Source organism: Miniopterus natalensis, chromosome 9, assembly GCF_054644295.1.
Source record: "Miniopterus natalensis isolate mMinNat1 chromosome 9, mMinNat1.hap1, whole genome shotgun sequence".
Classification (NCBI taxonomy): domain Eukaryota; kingdom Metazoa; phylum Chordata; class Mammalia; order Chiroptera; family Miniopteridae; genus Miniopterus; species Miniopterus natalensis.
Window position 1 is genome coordinate 45,918,918 of NC_142089.1, and position 19,336 is coordinate 45,938,253.

A 19,336-nucleotide genomic window follows, 5' to 3' on the forward strand; every position below is an offset into this window, starting at 1 on the left:
GCTTCTTTCCTTCTGTGGTGTGTCCCTGTGGCATCTTCTCCTCTGTATTGCACCTTTGGGGCCCTATAAGGGAGATAGGAATCTCACTGCTTCAGGGAGCTATTCTTGCAAAGACCAGGATGCGATTTCCAGTGGCAAAGGGAACAGAGGCGGGTCCGTGTGTGTGCTTTGGCCCCACCCCCGCCTTCCCCAGCCCTGCCCTGACAGGCTGGGTGCTAAGCAGCACAGAACTGAAGCGTGTGTGCTGTGTGCAAACAAGGGCTGATAAAGGGATGAGCCAGCCCAAAGCAGAGGGGACCCAAGGTGGGGTATCTTCAGTGCTGCAGACAGATCAGGCCTAAACTCACCGTCCGCCATGAAGTCCCCTAGGCCTTCTTGTTGTTCAGGGAAACATCTGCATGCTCACTTTCTCTTTGCACTGTATGCTCTTGCTTCTCTGGGGTTCCCGGGCAGTCGGCTTCTCCGGGGGGTATTGCCACACCCTGCGGACTGTCTACACTCGGCTCTGTCTCTTGGGTTAATCCCAGTCTGAAGCCTTCAGCCTTGCCTGCCTCACTGCTCCCCCAACAGCTCCCCATCCCTGCCTCCTGCCCCCTGAGCTCTGCCCGCTGACTGGCGTCGGCGTCCCCTCCCTTCCGCCCTGGCCCTGGATGCGGGGCCTTCCCCCCCGGGTCGGAGGGTTCCCCTCGAGCCCTCGCTTCAGCCCCCGATGCCCCAGTCAGGGGCTCCTCCTCCTGGCTCAGCGCCGCTTCCTCTGCCTGCACCCTCTCCGCAGCTGCTGCGTTCCCCGGTACCTCGTGCACCCCGCGCCAGGCTCCCTCGCCAGCGGCACCTGAAAAGGAGGGGTCTGTGCTCGCTGCCGTTTTCCCCTCCGCTGTCTTCAGACCTGCCAACGCGTCCCTCTTCTCCGGGGCCATTCCTGCCGCGCCTTCCTGGAGATCTTCCCGGGCCACCACCACTCCACCTTGCAAGCTCCCATCCCCCTCGGGGTGTCCGTCCTTTGTCACTCCTGCCCCCAGGGGACGCTCTTGATCTGCCTCCCCCTCTGGGGCCTCAGCCACCGGTTCTTCACTCAACTTCGCCGCCGCCGTGGAATCACCCTCGCAAAGGCCTTCCTGGGTCGGCGCCGTGGCGCCTGCTCCTCGTTGCCCTTGTAAAGGCCCTTCTTCTCCCTTCCTTCCCAGTCCTGCGAGGCCGTCCTGACCTTCGGCTGCACGCTCCTGGGCCTCGCCTGCGGCCGTGGTTGTCGCCTCGGCAGCCTGCGGCCCTCCTGCTGGGTCGCTTTCAGGAGCCCCTCCCACACCCTCTGCCCCAGGGCCTGGCCCGTCACCCTGCTCCGAGGGAGCCGGGTTCTCCCAGTTTTCCCCGCAGGGCGGCTGCCCCCTGCCCGTAAGCCCTGTGCCCCCAGCTTCCCGCAGTGTTTCCCCCCCTTCCTCTATCCTCACAGCTCTTAGGCTTTCCGGTGGCTTTTCAAATCCAGGTGCCGCCTCAGACAGGGCCACCGCCCTCTCCCCCCGTGCACCTGCCCCTGGTGGCCCTGTGCCTTCAGCCCGTGCAGAAGGCTCCGTGGGTGCTGCACTCTCCCCATCACACTCCAGCTCACCTGGGGGGCCTTGTGTCTCCCCCCCCTCCCCTTTAAACTTTTGCTCTTCCTCTAAAAGGGCTTCGCCCCGAGGAGCCTTTGCCCTTGTCACCTCTCCTCTGCCAGATCCGGCTTCCCAGGGAGGCGCTGTTGGCCTCTCAGCTCCCGCCCTCCCTCCTGCTGTGTCTAACGCCTCCGGGAATGTTTCTCTCCTAGCGCCTTTCGGACTAGGCTCGGCCTCAGCCCCAGCCTCCTCCCCTCCGCCACCTTCCTCACCAAGGCCTGGCAGGCCTTCCCCGGCAGCTGCGCCGGGGGCTGTCCCCGCCTTCGCAGGAGCTGGGCGCGGCGGGGTGGCGGCTCTCCCGCCTGCCTTCCCCGCTCCGGCTGCTTCCTCCCGGCCCAGCGCTGCCCCCGCTGAACCATCCCCTCCCTCGGGCGCAGTGTCTTCCTCGGGTCCCCTGTCCGCCGGGCCTACGGATGCTTCCTCTTCACTGGCCTCCGCACCTGGCTTTTCAGACCCGGCCGCCCTCCGGGCCTCTCCCTCCTGGGGCATCACAGCCTCCCTCAGGGCTGCGGCCCCCCGAGCACACGCCGAGCGCAGAGCTGCAGCCTTGCCCGCGCACGCGGCCTCCTGCGAACCCTGCTCGCCCTCGCGAGCCGCCGCCTCTGTCTCCGGCGCTGTGCGCAACAGGGCCCGCTGGCCAGGGGCCTCTCCACTCAGCCCGCCGGAGGCTCGCGCTGCTCCTTTTCCCGTCGGGTGTAGCCCCCCTCCCTGGAGCTCTCGGTCCCCTCCTGCCTCGGCCTCGGCCTCTGCCCCCATTGCTACGCCCTGAGGGGTCTCCCTTTCCTCTGCAAACCTTTCTACAAAAGCTGGCTGTTCTGCTGTTGGTGTCCACTCCCCCAAGGGAAGTGCATGGGCCCCTGCTTTTCCCCACAGCGCTACACCCCCCTTTTCTTCTGCTGTGCCAGGGTCCCTGTGTTGGGGACCCTCATCTTCTCGCACTGCTGCTTCCTTTTCCCGTGTGTATGCTTTCCATGCAGCCGGCTTAGATTCCTTGTTTGGGTCCAGGGCTGTGCTTTCCCCCACCGCTAAACTCCTACTCGGGGCTGTAAAACAAGGTTAGAAAACAAGGTGACTTTAATCAAAGTGCACAGCCAGGAGATATTATATGTAATCTTATATACTGTAAGAGATATTATATATAACATCAAGGGGCCATTGATATTATATATAAAACATTTTCTCCATTCTATGATGACATCGACTATAACATGCACCAAAATGGCTTTTCATGATGAAAAGAAATGCTATCAAATTTAATGGATACAGTGATATTAAAGGAAAACTGAACATTAGAAATGTTGAAAACAAACAAAAACACTATGTCTTAGAATAATAAAATCAATTCCTCTCTCTTCCTCTCCTCTCTCTCTCTCTCTCTCTCTCTCTCTCACACACACACACACACACACACACACACACACACACACACACACACATACAGACAAACACCCCTACTTCTTTCATTTGAAATATTAGGACTTGCAAAAAAAAAAAAATTGCTATAAAAAAATAGTATCTTACCTTCTTAGAAATCATTGTTCCCTATAGCACCGTAATACACCTGTCCCCGGCCCATGTTTTTATACGTACATGGGCATTTAGCAAAACAATCATAATAGAGTGTGAGTTCATCATTATCCCATGCAATTTTAAACTACTATATCTAGATATAGTTATCAAATAATTTTATAGCTCAAGGTAAGACTTTTTACTAAAGACACCAATTTGTATTATAGGTCAGGATGCCTCCCATCTTTGTTCAGGAACTGATTTGCCTTTGGCAAAACTGGATCACAAAGCCAGACAAGACTTTGTAGTCTGGGACAATTTTCAATATAAATAACCTTCTTGAAGTCTTTCATAAATTCTTATCCATAATTCCCTGGCACATCTGGGTATAATAACTATCATGCTTCAATAAATACAAGTTCAATATGCTTCTTAAAAGACTTCAAATGGATTTCTTATAATTTAACAAATACATGTATTTCTGTTTAAATGATGTACACAAAATAAATAAAGGCATGTCATACCACACACCCAAAGCATTTAAACTTTCCCACTGCAAAATAATACTTTGGAAGATAAGATCTTCTAAAATGGTTGTCTTAATAATTTCTATCAATTTAATTTTTTTTCATTTATAAAAGACACTGGACTACATGTTATAAAATAAGTTATCATTCCAGGGTGTCAAACTCCAAATTATGTAAATCTATAAAATAGGCAAATGTGTCTTTTTTTTTTATTTGGTTGCTTTTTTCAGTAGCTATTCTGCTTCCTACCCCATTAACAATAATCTCCCAGAAGCTTAAAGCCCTAATCTTATTCACCTCTTCCTAGTTCGATACCCCACCCAGGACTGTCTTATCACTCCATTCCCTTTCCTAACACAAAACACGGACATCCTTTCTTACATTCTCTGTCTCTTGCCAGCTATTACAAGAAACCATTTTGAAGTAAGGCAATAATAACTGATATTACATTTTCCTTTAAAAATGTATTTGGAAAGTAACTTTTGATGTCTTCTTTCAAAGTAATAATACAGAAATTTCAGTTCTATCAATAGGTTTGGGGTTGACTTTCCTAGGTGGTCCTCAGCATATCATAGTGGTTATTTACTAAATTGTACCTAGAAGATCCTAGAGGAAAATGTTGAACTGAATGTTCTCTCAGAGAACATGTAGCCAATTTGCCTAAAAGAATATGGTCTATTTTATTTCATTACAGATTATTTCCTGATTTAAAGCAAAATTCAATTAAAATGGTGAGAAACAACATGTGCCAAGTCTCTTTAATAATATATTTGTTGTTATTCAAATTCCTACATTAAATATATTAAAATTCAATCATGAAAGACATTTCAATAAAGTCATCTGTTTTGCTAAGCTGGCCTCTAAAATTATGGATTATTTAAAGAACATTCAGGAAAACAGGGAATAAAATTGCCTACCCACCATGTAATAATGTACTGTGCCTAAATTCTAAGAAAGTACTAATGACATCCAGCTGAGCTATTTTATGAACACACAATGATGGGGAGTCAGGTATGACATTCCTGAAACAAGGGAGAAAGAGTAATTGAAGCCCTTCTGAGAAATATCAGTACAAAAATATGACATGGTTGGATTGTGTTTTTTTATGGTAGCCCAATAGCTTTTGAAAAAATGACTATAAGAGAGCAAGCAACATTCACAAATAGGGGTGATTTGACTTAGTGGAATGAGTGCATACTTGGGAGTTGGACAGACCTGGGTGAGAATACCAGCTCTGTCACTTATTAGTTGTGTGAACTTGGGAAATAATACCTCTCCAAGCCTTCATTCTCTAATCCATACACTAGGAATAGCAATGCTTGACTCCCAGAATTCTTGTGATAGTAAACCGTAACATGGTTAGCACAGTGCCTGGCACACAGAAAACCCTAACAAATCTCTCTTCCACTGCTTACAATATTTTATACGTTCTTGTTTTAACCGGATTTGATCTAACAATTACTGTGCCCATTAGAATGTAGAATGTTTGGGGAGCTCCTCTGATTTAATGCCCACTATAAAAGACTTGGATTCTTCAAGCACAGGGTACTTGTCATACAACTTAGCCTATTCCATATTCAAATGTCACCTGGCCCTCTCCACATTGCCTAGGGAGAATTGGAGCTCAGGAAACCAGCATAAGTGCAAATATTCTGGCTACTGCTATTTTTTTGTGAGTAATAAAGTTTTTGGTTTTTTCTCTGACCCAGGAGTCTTGTGTCTTCTGCTGGCATTCATGAAACTATGGCTCGCTAACTTGTTTGCTTAAAAAATAGGGTAAAATCTCAAATACCTCACAGTGCTTGATGATTATCATTAAAATTGGAGGTGGGGGTAATGTGACCATGTGATAAATAAAACATATGTGGTGAATAATCCCCAAGCCCCCCACGCACATATATATATTCAAATCAGGGTATTTTTGAAAAGGTCATCCACTAAATAATGGGAATCCTGATTTCAAGGACACAAGATGTTTGACCAGACAAGTATGAGTCACGTTTGCTGGGTCACTCTAATTGGCACTCTTGCAGCTCGAACACTCATCATCAAGAGCCAGGTCATATGCTGATGGCAATAAATTCTTCTCTAATTTTAAAAAATAGGGAGTTCAAATCAGTCATTATGCAATGTGCCTTGGTTCTCCATGTCTCCAATCCTCCTACCTGGTCAACTAACTGGGAAGCTGTCTATAAAATAAGACTGATCTGAAAATCCCTATCAATGTTTTTTATAATCCAAAGTTCTTCATTTTCATTCTAGGCACCAATGTATTAAAAAAAATACCATTTACACCTGTTACCAGCTTTAAAGTTCCCCTTAAGGCCTCTCAACCACCTCCTGCCATCACATTCATCAGCTAAAAAGAAAATAAACCTGGAAGATGAAGGAAACAAGAATAGAAACATGAAAGATTAAAATGGGGCTGTCCCGGGCAGAGGGTTCCCGAAGGTTTTTCCGAGGTAATGATGTGCCCTTACCTGCACCTGTGCCAATCCCCGGCTCGGTCAAGAGCTTCTCCCCCTCATCGGTGCTGCTAACACCAGGCTCGGCATCACGGGGACAGTGGCAGCCTGGTTCCACAGCTCCACCTGATATCCGTCCCACTGGTTGGGGATCATATGAAATATCAAAAGGTATAGAAACAGGTCATGGGAACATTGCTGAGCTATTTCACCTCATTTCAGCAAAGGGGGTAATTTAAAAGCATTTACATTAAAATATGATCTTGTTTTTAAAATCTAGTAAGATTAAACAGCTTCCAAGCTTTGATTTCAAAAAGAATTAAGACAATAGAAGATCGTGAAGTAAAGAAACCCATGCAAAGAAATGCTTGCATTAAAAAATGACAACAGCCAGAAGCAGTGACAGATTTGCCAAATGCACATGCAATAAAATGGTTGAAAAAGGAGTTTGGTTGCCTTTTCCATTCTAGAAACGTGTGTTATGGCTTCTATAACACCAACCACCACTGCTCTTTTAAATTGCTAAAACTACCAGAGCTGACTATACTACGAGCTTTTCATCCATTAGTAGATTTTAGTGATTTGACCTCAATACGCACTCCATGTGGACAGAGCAAAAAAGCTAGTGCATGATTCCTATAAATTTTACAGTTAAAGCTGTTGTAGAAATCCCTGTTGTGTGCAGCTGATTGCTAGCATGGAACTTCAAGAACACAAAGACCTAAGTTCGAGTCCCATACTCCATACTACCCCAGCTGTGCCATCTGGGGCAAGTTTTTGGCCTAAGCCTCAGTTTACTCATCTGTCAAATAGAGGTATAGCTACTCAATTATTACTGGGAGGATTAAATAAGGGGGTGCAAAAGTAGGTTTATAGTTGTGAGTACACAAAACACAGAGTTTGCTTTGTATTATTATTTACTAATTATTGTATTATTTTCCATGTGAACTGTAAACTTACTTTTGCCCACCCCTGTGAAGTAATATGTGTGGAGGATGCCTACCTTTCACTATTAGCAAATGCCTAAGAACTTAATAAGCAATAACTATGATGATGATGATGATGATCGGGACTATTACACGTAGCATCAGCCAGTGTGGTGTGATTCTAGGCAACACTGTAATATCAAGTAAGTTTGTCTTTATTTTCTGACATGTTCCTTTCTACATCCCCTGACTACCATCTGATGACCCATGTCCCTAATTCCCTGACATCTACCATTATGCTACCTTCTGGTTAACAAAGCTGACTCAAATAACACTAGATCTAGATCTGCTCTCCTAGATCAGAACAGGGTATCTCCACAATACCCTTCCCCCCCTCCCTCTCTCTCTCCCTCCCTCCCTCTCTCCCTCCCTCTCTCCCTCCCTTTCCTTGCCTCCCTCTCACACTTCCTCCTTTCTTTCATACTTTCTTGCTTTCTTTCCTCTCAGATATTTTGACTCAGTTGAGGTACTTTGAGAAAATCAAAACTAGAATGTGGTCTCTTGCTTGGTTAAGGTGAATTCTAAGCTAGTTGTTTACTGATCCCTCTGTGTTTGGAAACAGTGAAATATCTGCCTTATTTGCTTTGGGGGAAAAACGGAATTACTTAGCTATATTAATCTGTAAGAAGTAAAATGGAAATGAGAAGAGGTGCATCACATGGTTCAAATATATTCCCTTCAAAAGTTTTTTGAACATCAATTTTCCTCATTCATACAATATGCCAAATAAAAAAGTTTTATAGTTTAGAGATGACATCAACTTATGAAAATTAGGTTATAGTTGGTTTTGTTATCAAATTAGCCTTTATTTTAGGAACTTTCTAAACATAGTCCATATAAGTTAAATATCATCTTTCCCATTCTAATAATGTTAACAATGCATAACTAGAGAGTTTAAATAAGCAGTGCTTTAAGTTTTTGTGTATAAATCTGCTTGGCTGACTGAGCATTAGAAATCCCAAGGATGGTAGGACAGGGGATGGGAGGAACGCTGATTTTGTAGCAATTACTCGAAGCTTTGCTTCCTCAGAGCCAATAAGACATTTAAGATTTTTTCCAAGTAGTCCATAGGCCATAAAAAAATATGGCTTATTATACAAATATTGAATCATTATGTTGTATACCTAAAATTAATATCATGTATGTCAAGTATAACTCTATAAAATTTTTTTAAAGAAATAAGGTTTACGCTAATAATAAATAATGAAAATAAACAGTTAGCAGCTACTGAACCAAAAAAATTATTCTAAGAAGCCAAAGAGTACTGGCATAATCTGAACATTACAACTCACTCAGGACTGACAGTGAAGCATGCAGTCCCTCTGTCTCAGGACTGCAACCACCACTTGCCCACGTCTGCCGGCTGGCCCGGAGGGTTACACGTTGGAAGGAGATGACAGCCTGGACAGCTAGGTGTCGCCTGCTTCCGATTCAACAAGAATGAGGCCCTGGCCTGAGCATCACGGGCTTATCAGGCGTGAGACCAGGAAATGCCTCACTTGGTCATCTTTTCACAGATGTTCTTCTGAAACGGAACCTTAAAAGCAAGAGCTTGGCCAGTGTCTAACCTGAACCATTGTGTATGTTGCTTTTTTAAATATATCTTTAATGATTCAGAGAGAGGAAGGGAGAGGGAGAGAGGCAGAATCATCAGTGATGATAGAATCATCAATAGGATGCCTCCCGCACACGCCCCGACCGGGGACCAAGCCTGCAACCTGGGGTGTGCCCCGGCCAGGAATCGAACCCGGATCTCCCGGATCCTAGGCTGATGCTCAACCACTGAGCCACGCCCGACCGGGCCCTGAACCGTTTTTTCACCTATGGTAGAGGAGGACCGTGCATGCTGGGACTCCCAGGCCAGCAACATGACACACCACTTTGTTCCCTCTGGTTAGCCCTTCATCCCTCAAGGTCCCTCTCTTTTGCCTCTCCGTAAGGATGACCATGAAAAGCAACGGTAATTGTCAGTTTTCACAGCTTTTGCAGCAAAATGGAAGAGGCTCATGTACAGAATTTCTTAGAAAAGCATTTTTCCCCACTCAAATGATATAGAATATTTTAAGATGTTTTTAAAATACCCAAATATTACTGTATTACAATGTTAGCTTTTTTAAATTATGAAAGACATATTTTAAAATAATATATACTGTATTTTTCCTAAATGTGAAAGTAGTACACATTCATTACCTAAAGCTTGAAAAGATAAAAAGTACAAAGAAGAAAATTAAATTATCCTAACTCAGAAAACACTACTAGTTAACATTTTTATGGATTTCTGAGTATTGTTTTACTCTACTTTTACTATAGATATTTTTTATGTAGCAATATATTGTGACTATTTCTACATACCACTAAATAGAAAAGATTCTTCAATAACTGCATAGAATGTTCTAATAAGGTTTTACTTAAATTTTATTAACTAAGTGCCTGATGCTGGATATTGAGTTATTTTCTTTTGTGTGTGTGAGATTATAAAGCTATTTTAAATACCACTTATAATCATTTTATACTTATTTTGGATGATTCCTTTAGGATAAATTCCTGTAATTGGAATTGCTGGGTCAAAGAGTATGATATTTTTAGAGGCTTTTGGTATGTTTCTGTGCGTTCTTCAAAAAAGGAGGCATCAATGAGCAATTTTACCGATAACGATAAAGGCCTTTATGTCCCTGTACCATTGCTGACAATGCCACAATTTCCACCAATTCTTTCTATATTTGACAGTTCAGCAATTGAAAAGTGGTGGCAAGGGTATGTTTTCCAATATTAGTAGGCAAGCTTTCTAAATTTATTCCTTCTTCTCTGCTTGTCTTGAAACAAAACAAATTCCACCTTAAAACATGCTAAGAATCTTGACTAATTCAGTATCAGAAGAAAGCTTTGCCAAGGACTTTTCATCTGAATTTTAAGAATGTAAAAAGCAGAGGGAAGATATATCCAAGTTTATCCCAAGTTCCTGGTCACCTTGAAAACTATCCCTGTGCTCTGATCATTCTTGGTGTAGCCAATCATTTATTTCCCAACTACTCACCATGACAAAATTCATGACTAGCATCATCCACCTCCACAGTAAAGATGTTCCTGTGTTGCCTTTGGCATTGAAACATGGCCCGCAAACACCCAGGATTAATTACAAACTCAAGACACAGCTGTTCTGAGATAACGGTTACAGAAAGCTAAAGTCTTTCCTCTGTATAGTAGCTACAATGATCTTTTCACAACTTTCAGATCACGTCTTGTCTTTGCTCACATTTTTCCAATGGCCTCCTATCTCAGAATAAAATTCTCCCTTGCCCTAGCCAGTTTGGCTCAGCGGTTAGAGCGTCGGCCGGTGGACTGAAGGGTCCCAGGTTCGATTCCAGCCAAAGGCACATACCTTGGTTGCAGGCTCGATCCCAGGCCCCAGTATGGGGCTCGTGTGGAAGGCAACCAATCGACGTGTCTCTTTCTCATCAATGTCCTACCCCCCCCCCCCTTCTACTCTCTCTGTAAAGCAATGGAAAAAATATCCTCTGATGAGCTTTAAAAAAATCCTCCCCAAGGCACACAAGCGTCTCCCTCCAGCTTCATCTTCAACCCCTCTGGATTGTCCATGCTCCTCCTATTACATTGGCGGCCTTTTCTACCCTTCACTCAGCAACTATGCCCCTAACTCAGAGTCTTTGCATTTGCTGTTCCCTGTTTCTTCTTTCTTCAGATGATAGAGTGGCTTAACTCCTGCACCTCGTTCAGGTCTCTGCTCAAATGTCCCTTCGTCAGAGAGCCCATCCCTAAACTACCATCCCTTCCTCAAACCAACACTCTATCCCCTCACCCTGACTTATTTTCCCTCTACCACTTAGCCTAGATACCCCATTACATTACATTTTCACTAGTTAGACATATCTCCCCCTAGAATAAAAATTCCAGTACAGCCATGGACTTTGTTATGCTCACATGAAGAATAGTGTGGGTTAAGCAGATACCCAACAAATATTTATTGACCAAAAAATATATTGGAACAAACAATGCTTTCACGTTTCATTCAGATGTTGTAGTTATTTTTTTAATTTGGAAGAATTTCTTCTTGTAATTTATTTTTTATGGAATTTGTTGGGGTGACGTTGGTTAATAAAATTATATAGATTTCAGGTATACAATTCTACAGTATGTCATCTGTATATTGTATTGTGTGTTTACCTTAGACTGTAACTCATAACACATGGTTCTCTTGTTATTTTATCAGAACCATTCTATCCTGCTTGTATGATGATAAAATTACACTTCATTTTTAGTCATAACATTATTTAGATTTGAATTACATGGCCAAGGACCATGGCTTCTCCTGATTCACATATGAAAGTATAAAACGTCTACTTCTGTATACATTTTACTTTATGCCTTGAAATACACTGTTATATTCTTAATATTTTATTTATATTCATAATGTATAAATTATATTAACTTCACAAATACACCTGAATTGTTCCACCATTAGACATATTGCAAAGATTGTATCCCAATGCATTAAGGCAGCTTAAACTAAAAATATCTGAGAAAAATAAACACATGAAAATAACACTATGCCCTATAATACTAAATTAACTCGAAAGGACTGCTATGATCTTAGATGGAAACAATTCAGATTAAGATACTATAGCTTAGATACTATAATACATCGTTAATTGTATGTAATATTTTATTTAACTTATAGACCTATTTTTAATATAATCACAGTTTTTATTCTGTCTAGTTGAAAAATGATTAATTCAGCACCATACAAGTATGAGAGATAATCTTTTATGCCTTATCTCAGCCCCCCATTTCATTTTGACCTAAGGGTTTAATCAGGAATCTAAGTAAAATATACACATTTCAATCTTCACCAGGTTTCTAGTCTAAGTCATACAAGGTGTATTTTGCAGCATAGTCATCTAAATGACCTTCACTTCAAGCATGTAACTTTGGTTCCATCTCTCTCTCCCTGAGGCTTCTAACTGGACTCAAGGGAGAACAACTGGCCATCATGTCTTTGCTTAGGATCAATATCAATAGAACAAATGATGCAATCACGACTTGGTTAATTGTATCTAAAATTTTTTTAGAAATGTTTATCTACATGAAGATCTTTGAGAATATTTATGACTTCTTTGATTCTGTTATTTCAAATATGTACATATTTATTGCATCATTTCCTTGAGTATATTTTAAAAACATCAAAACCCAATTGTTGTAATCTACTCATTCTTAGGTTTTGACAGCAAAATCCTACATCATTCTGAATATTTTATATAGTCTTTATTTTGTTTTACCTATTAATGTCTTATTTTCCACTGTACTTTATAACATCTGCCTCTGGGCCTTCATAATGGGAAAATTTTGTTCTGTTGTGGAAGGAGGGCCATAGAACAAATATATCATTTCGTGCAGAGAAGCAAAAATATTTTTTAAAAAAATTTCAAAGTTATAAAGTAAAGGCAATACAATGAACTAACATGTTTCGTAAGTAAGAATTAAGTACAGTTATGTGTGCTGATATAAAAAATAGCCAAGAAACAAAGTGAAAAAAAGCAAGCTGTGAAACAAAATGTATCATGTTTTCATCTGAATATAAAAATATATGTGCTCTGACTGGTGTTGCTCAGTGGGAGTGTCGGTCCTCACACCAAAGGGTTGTGTTTGATTCCCAGTCAAGGAAATGTACCTGGTTTGCAGGTTTGATCCCCAGCCGGGTAGGGGAGCATGCAGGAAGCAATCATTTGATATGTCTCTCTCACATTGATGTTTCTCTCTCTCTCTCTCTCCCCTCCCTCCCTTCCACTCTCTCTAAAAATCAATGGAAAAAACAACCTTGGGTGAGGATTAGCAATAACAATAATAATAATAATAATAAATATGTGTATATGTAATATAAATAAATTATATATGTGTGTGTATATATATATATAAAGAAAAATTTCTGGAATCACTTATAAAAAAAGTCATCTACCATTATCTCTCTCTGTCTCTTGGGAAAGAGTAGAGGCTGGGCAAGGAACACTTTAGCTTTCATTTTATTCTCATCTGTTCTGTATTCTTGTTTAAATTTTTCAACCAATCTTTTACAAGAAAAACGTTTTTAGGAAAAACCTTACAATCTTTATAATCTTAGATCCAGAAATTATACTTCCTACAACCTAGCCTAAGAAAATAATTATAAATTTGAAATTACCTTAAGTAGCAAGATACTAGAATACTATTAACAATAGTAAAAATAAGAAAAAATATAAATATCCAACAATAAGAAAATGATTAAATTATGAGAAAACCACAAAATGTAATAATCAGACATTAAACATATTCATAATGATTACATAAAAACATAAAAATGCTGAGGGTATAAAGTTAAGAATAAAAAGAAGTATACATTTTATAAAAAATATGACAACATAACTTTGTAAACCCTAAGTTTAGAAATAAAAAACCTGACCAAGTGTTGAAAATGATTTTTGTGTGATAAGTTTATGGGTAATTTTTTTAAAACTACTTTTCTGTTTTCTAAATGTTATTTCATAAGCTGTTCAGGAAAAGTAAACAATGATAAAGCAACTCAGTACATATATTAGAGCTTAAGAAAGATAGTCACAAAACTTACTATCTCATCTTGAACCTACCTTAATAAAAAGATAATAAAATGTTTTAAATTATAGATGTTATCAAGTCAAGAACACAGAGTTCCCATAATATTTGAGAAAAATAATAAGTGTACACACATCCATTTCACAAATCCAGAAAAAAAGAAAACCCGGTCTCTTCCAAGTGACACAATCCTATCAGTGTTTCTGCTGTTGTATCCATTGCCAAAATACAGCCTACATGTGTGCATTTTACTTCACAGAAAAGATATCTACTTATATAAATTCAGGTAAACAATCTAGCTAATTGAAGTGGAAATAAAAGAAATAATAATTATGTCAGTGTTACTGCTGAATTTTAGCATTTCTACCTTTTTCGATCAGCAGCTGGCTAAATTGTACACATTTTCTAGATTATATATTATATGTACCTGAATTGAACAATGGAATCCAAAATCAAAGATTTGGGTTATTTTATAAAAGAGTTTTAAATATATTTTAACAAGAATCCTAACTCATACATGGCAAAGGCCTTTTGAAAATATTGGGGATATTTGTGTTATAATCCTAAGGCAGAGTTTAGCAAGCTTTTTCTATAAAGGGCCAGAGAGTGAATTCTTAGGGCTTTGTGGGCTGTAGGGTCTCTATTGCAACCACTTCACTCTGCCCCTGTAGTGGGAAAGCTGCCATGGAGAACGTGTAAATGAATGAACATGGCTCTTTTCCAATAAGACTTATTTTCTAACACTGAAATTTGAATTTAATATAATTTTCACATTACAACATATTATTATTCTTTTGATTCCCCCCCCACACCCCATTAAAAATATATATTTAGCTCATGGGCAATACAAAAAGAAAGGTAGGCGGCCAGATTTGGTTCAGGGACTGAAGGTTGTCAGACTGTTCGTTCCAGAGTTATCTTTCAACTTATTTGACGGCTATATCTTTTGCTACATCTCACTGTTTGAATGCTTTTATTCTCCTCTATTTCACCTTCCAAATCTTATTTAACTTTTAAGGCTTTCTCAACAAGTCCTTCACAAAAACTTTCAAGGTGTCCTTAACCAAATGGGACTTCTCTTCCTTTGAAATCCCATAGCATTTCTACCTCCTCTGGTTTTACATATAGCTACTGAACATTGTCCAGTTATTGGTGTGCCGTGCCTTCCTTTCAAAATTTTATGGAAGGAATCCCCTCTTACACATTTCTTATTGACCATGGTGCCCTGTACATATCAGAGCATTAATAATAATGGTTGAATTGAAAAATAACTATTCAACATCGTCAGTTCCTAGATGTAGGCCCCAGTGGTTTAATAATTAAAATTCTAAGAGAAATATAGGCATTGAAAGTATTCATAACTCTTAAAACACAAATGGATTTTAATAATATTTAAATGTGAAAACAAATTTTGACTTGGAATCAAGAATGTCAGGGAAGGGAAGACATGTAGGCAGGGAACACAGGTGAGAGAGAGCAGGGGGAAGGATCGAGATACAAGTTACAGGGCACAGGGTGCTTGCTATATGAGAACCAAATGTCTGGCAGGCGTAGTCTGACTGTTCACAGGACTCAACTCAGTTTTTTAATGATCCTCCTAACGTGGATAAAAGTATCAGATTTTTCATGCATCTAAGGTCCTGGGACATGATTATTCTGGGACACTCCTCCTTCTTCCCTGTCAAATGGAACAGGAAGCTAATAAGCTTCAGAAAAGAAGTCAAAGTGAAGTTTGGAGTTTTCTATGAAATTTTTATATTTTTATCTAAATCTAAAAATTCTTATTGCACAGATATAATAGGACATTTTTAGAAACTGGAAGCACCCTGCTTAAATTCAAATCCTAAGAATGTTTATTAGCTGTATAATCCTTATCAACTTATTTAACATCCCCAAGCCATGATTTTGTCATGATTCTGTTAAAAAAAAAAAAAAAAAAAAAAAGATGCTAATGGAACCTAACTCATGGTGATATTGAGCTGTTGTGAGAATTAGATGAGTTAATATATGTAAATGCTTAGAACTAACACATAGGAAACACTATCAACGTTAGCTATGGGTGTGTGTAAGTGCGTATATAGTTAAAGACAAATAGCATTGCTGGTATTAACCTCTAAAAAGCCACACACATCCTTGCCTTCAAGACATGTATTCTGTTTTATTTGATTCTTGAGATAGAATTACCATAGGAAGAAATTTACAGAAAATAGGAAGCAGGCCATATAAGAATCATCAAGTAATTTTAAAAATGCAATAGAAGGAAAACAGCAAGCTGACAATACATGTATGATTATGTGACAGAGAAAGAAATAGGACAAAACTGAATCCCTCTGGCATTATCACAACTGTATTTCCCAAGCTTTGGTAGAATGCAATGACCAAAATCAACTTCCATGCATGGGGACAACGGCAGGCCAACTCAATGGCCATACTTACCACCTTTTTCCACCCTATAGAGACCTGCCTTTCTGTCCTTCACCTTAGCAGTGCTTCCTTCCCAAAGATTATTCCTATAATTTTCCTTCTCTTCCTTGGAAACGTGTTCCCTGAGCTTCTCAGGTAAGCCCTCAGCTATCACTTGGGTTCCTTTCTTTGTTTCTTCTTCAAGAACATTCTCCAAGCTTTCCTCTACTTGCAGAGGTTTGGTCTCCACATCTGCTTTTATTATATCTTGATCTTCAATTTCAATTTTTAAGGAATCCTTGATTGGAAGGTGTGATTTTCCTGGCTCATCACTTTCACTCAACTCCTGAGAAGATGAACTTCTGGCGCTTTCGTCTGCACTGTTTCCAGCGCGCGCCTCCCTGTCGCCGGGTGCAGATTCGTCTTCGCTGCAGCTAGAGTAGGGGTGGCTTCTGGAGGAGGAGGATGACTCAGTTTTTATATCTACAAATAAGGAAAATGGTGATATCATTGTTGTTTTTTATAAAGCAATTGGTTTAATTGTGGGAATTATGTTAATAATTAATCATACTAAAATTATTTAATATAGTGTAGTAGATTTGATACCCTTTCCCCATACAGTCTATATAGTTATGATAACAAACAAAACCTGTGCTATCTGTGACTCTAGAGAAATTTTCAACAAGACATCACATTTAACTAAAAATCAACTGTATTTATTTTTTAGAAAGCCATTTTATTGGAAAACCCTTGTAAGCATATTTTATCATAGAAGAAATTGAATGATGTTTACTTGCTTGGCTAAAGCCCTTATTTCATCATCGTCTTGGATAACCACAATATTCTCTGTGCATAAAATATAAATTTTTATCTTCTCTAATACCCACCATACTAGTATACCCTGGTAGCTTGGTATGGGGAAAAGATCTATGCATTTGCATAATACTTATTCACTTAATACATATTTTGAGATGATGCTCCTGTGTGTGTGTGTGTGTGTGTGTGTGTGTGTGTGTGTGTGTGCATGTGTAGAAGAAGATGTATTATTTCAGGCTCCCCAGAAGCAAATGTTGAGATGAGGATTCATGTGCAAGTGACGTATCAAGGATAGAAATGCTCCAGGAGAAACTCTTACAGGTGTGGGGAGCAGGGGAGGGAATGGAAGAAGTAAATCAAGGCAGCTACTTTAAGAAATGTTTAAATCTCAGTCTGATCCCACAGGGCCCCTGAAGTCTAAATTATATGTATTAGCATTCCAGCAGGAAGGAGCTGGCTTTCACTGTGCTCCAGTCAGACACGGCTACAGGCCACTCTGGGAGAGGGAGGGGGGATGTAAATTCCTTGGCACTTCCAGGCTCTTTGTGCCTGAAGGTGAAACAACTCCATGGCTGACCTCTGAAGAGGGCAGAGGGTGCAGAAGCTGGGGGTGGGCACACAATCCATAAAAGAGATTCTAGGAGATTCAGGCAATACACTTATGTGATACTACAGATATGCAGTCTAGAGACTTACCATAGTCAAAAAATGGTTTAGTAATTACTTCCCCCAAAAAACTTTAAAACTTCTCCAAGAAGGTGACATACACACTGCATCTCAATCACCCTACAGGTCATGGTGTACACTGCCTAAGACCTGAGAAATACAAACTTGTTCTTGATTTTTAACCAATGTATTTGTGTTTATAATTGTTTTAAATAGAATATATTTTCAAATGAGGTATCCTATACTTACATGTTGCCTAGCTTTCTTATTTTCTCTTCTCTGTAGCAGTGGATGCAGAGTAAGGGAAGAAACTTTAATCTTACCTTCTTCCCAACAGCTCTCCATGACAGGTCTTAGCATTTTAAGTATAGTCTCAGAGACATATCAGAGTTTCCACAAAGATTCAGGAGATGCTACATAGCAGTAAAAAACAAACTCTGGAAAGTCTTTAAGCTACATAATCCCTTAAGTATAATTCCATTTATTCTTATCTCCCAACTACCTTGACAGGTACCAGATGACCACTGTTTCTCAAAGGAGTCACATACTTTAGCCTCTCATTTTTAATCTCTATGTTATGAAATCAGGATATGCTGTTTTTCTGTAAGGGAATATAGAAGATCACAGACTGTTGTTCTCTATCTCATTTGTACTAACTCAGAAATTTTAGAGACCATGACCTCTCCCTCTCTTAAGCATCTCACATTTGTTTTATTTTTAATGAAAAACAACTCCTGTTTGCTAGTGATTTGATCAATGGCTTTCATTAATTGCACAATTAGCTAGGGCATAATGTCATACTTGTTCTGAACTTCCAAAAATATTCGTATCTACCATCTTAATAGTTTCACGATGACTCCCACTTTCGCTCTAAGAGTTGTTCACATAATAAAAATATGAGTGCTTCTCTATATTTCTTTAGTAGCTTCTATTAATTGTATTGTTTCATTTCAAAAGGCTGAAACACACTCTGGCTCAATTTTGAATCAGTCCTTTAGAGAATCAATGGCTCGAGTGGCAAGGGTACCTGACCTCCCATATAAACTCATTTCAGTTTTCAAATTTCTCTCTAACCTCACCGTATAATTTTGTTTCACTCTCATTCTTTACTCTCATTTTCATACAGACACTTGAGCAAGACTGCCTATGAAAAAAGCTCAAAATGCTTTAGGGCCATGGAATGGGATTTTTAGCACTGATTTCACTTATTCTCTTAGAAATAAAGCAAGTTTTATATAAAAGAACTTTGAGGGCACATTTGCAAATATTTTTGTCATTAAGAGGCAAAAAGTTATCTCAGAGGCATGTTGGTAATAATTCTGCCTCCCACCCAATTCCATTTGTCTTTCTTATGTTCCCTCCAAGTATTGAAGCTGAAAGAATCTGCTCTTGGTCTTCATGGTAAAAAATAAAATAAAAATTTAAAAAGTCATCTGCACTTGTTACCTGAGCCCTTGGCCAAAGCCAGAAAGTTTGGTGCCCCTGTTCCAGGTCCTAAGTAGGATCTTTGAGGTTTCTCTCTCTACGTTCAATCACTAAATTCTTCACTGTCTTCTCTTTTCATGTCATTTATAACTATTCATTGATAACTTCCTTCTTCTGCATCACTATTTTACACAACATAAGCTTGAGAGAAAATAATATGTTTTTCTGTAAGACAAACCTAAGTGCTTCAATATTTGACTCAGCTACTTATTAGCTTAGATTATGTTTATGCT

General features: G+C 40.1%; 1 protein-coding gene across 1 annotated transcript in view; it reads right to left on the minus strand.

Moving 5' to 3' along the window:
* Positions 1-19,336, minus strand: part of ERICH3 (glutamate rich 3) — an 82,238-nt gene that overhangs the window by 2,691 nt on the left and 60,211 nt on the right. The window contains exons 12-14 of the mRNA XM_087820716.1: positions 16,170-16,619; positions 6,163-6,288; positions 348-2,689 (exon numbers count right to left, since the gene is read on the minus strand). Coding sequence (XP_087676842.1) covers positions 366-2,689; positions 6,163-6,288; positions 16,170-16,619 — 2,900 coding nt within the window. The 3' untranslated portion in view covers positions 348-365. The remainder of the gene's footprint in view (positions 1-347; positions 2,690-6,162; positions 6,289-16,169; positions 16,620-19,336) is intronic.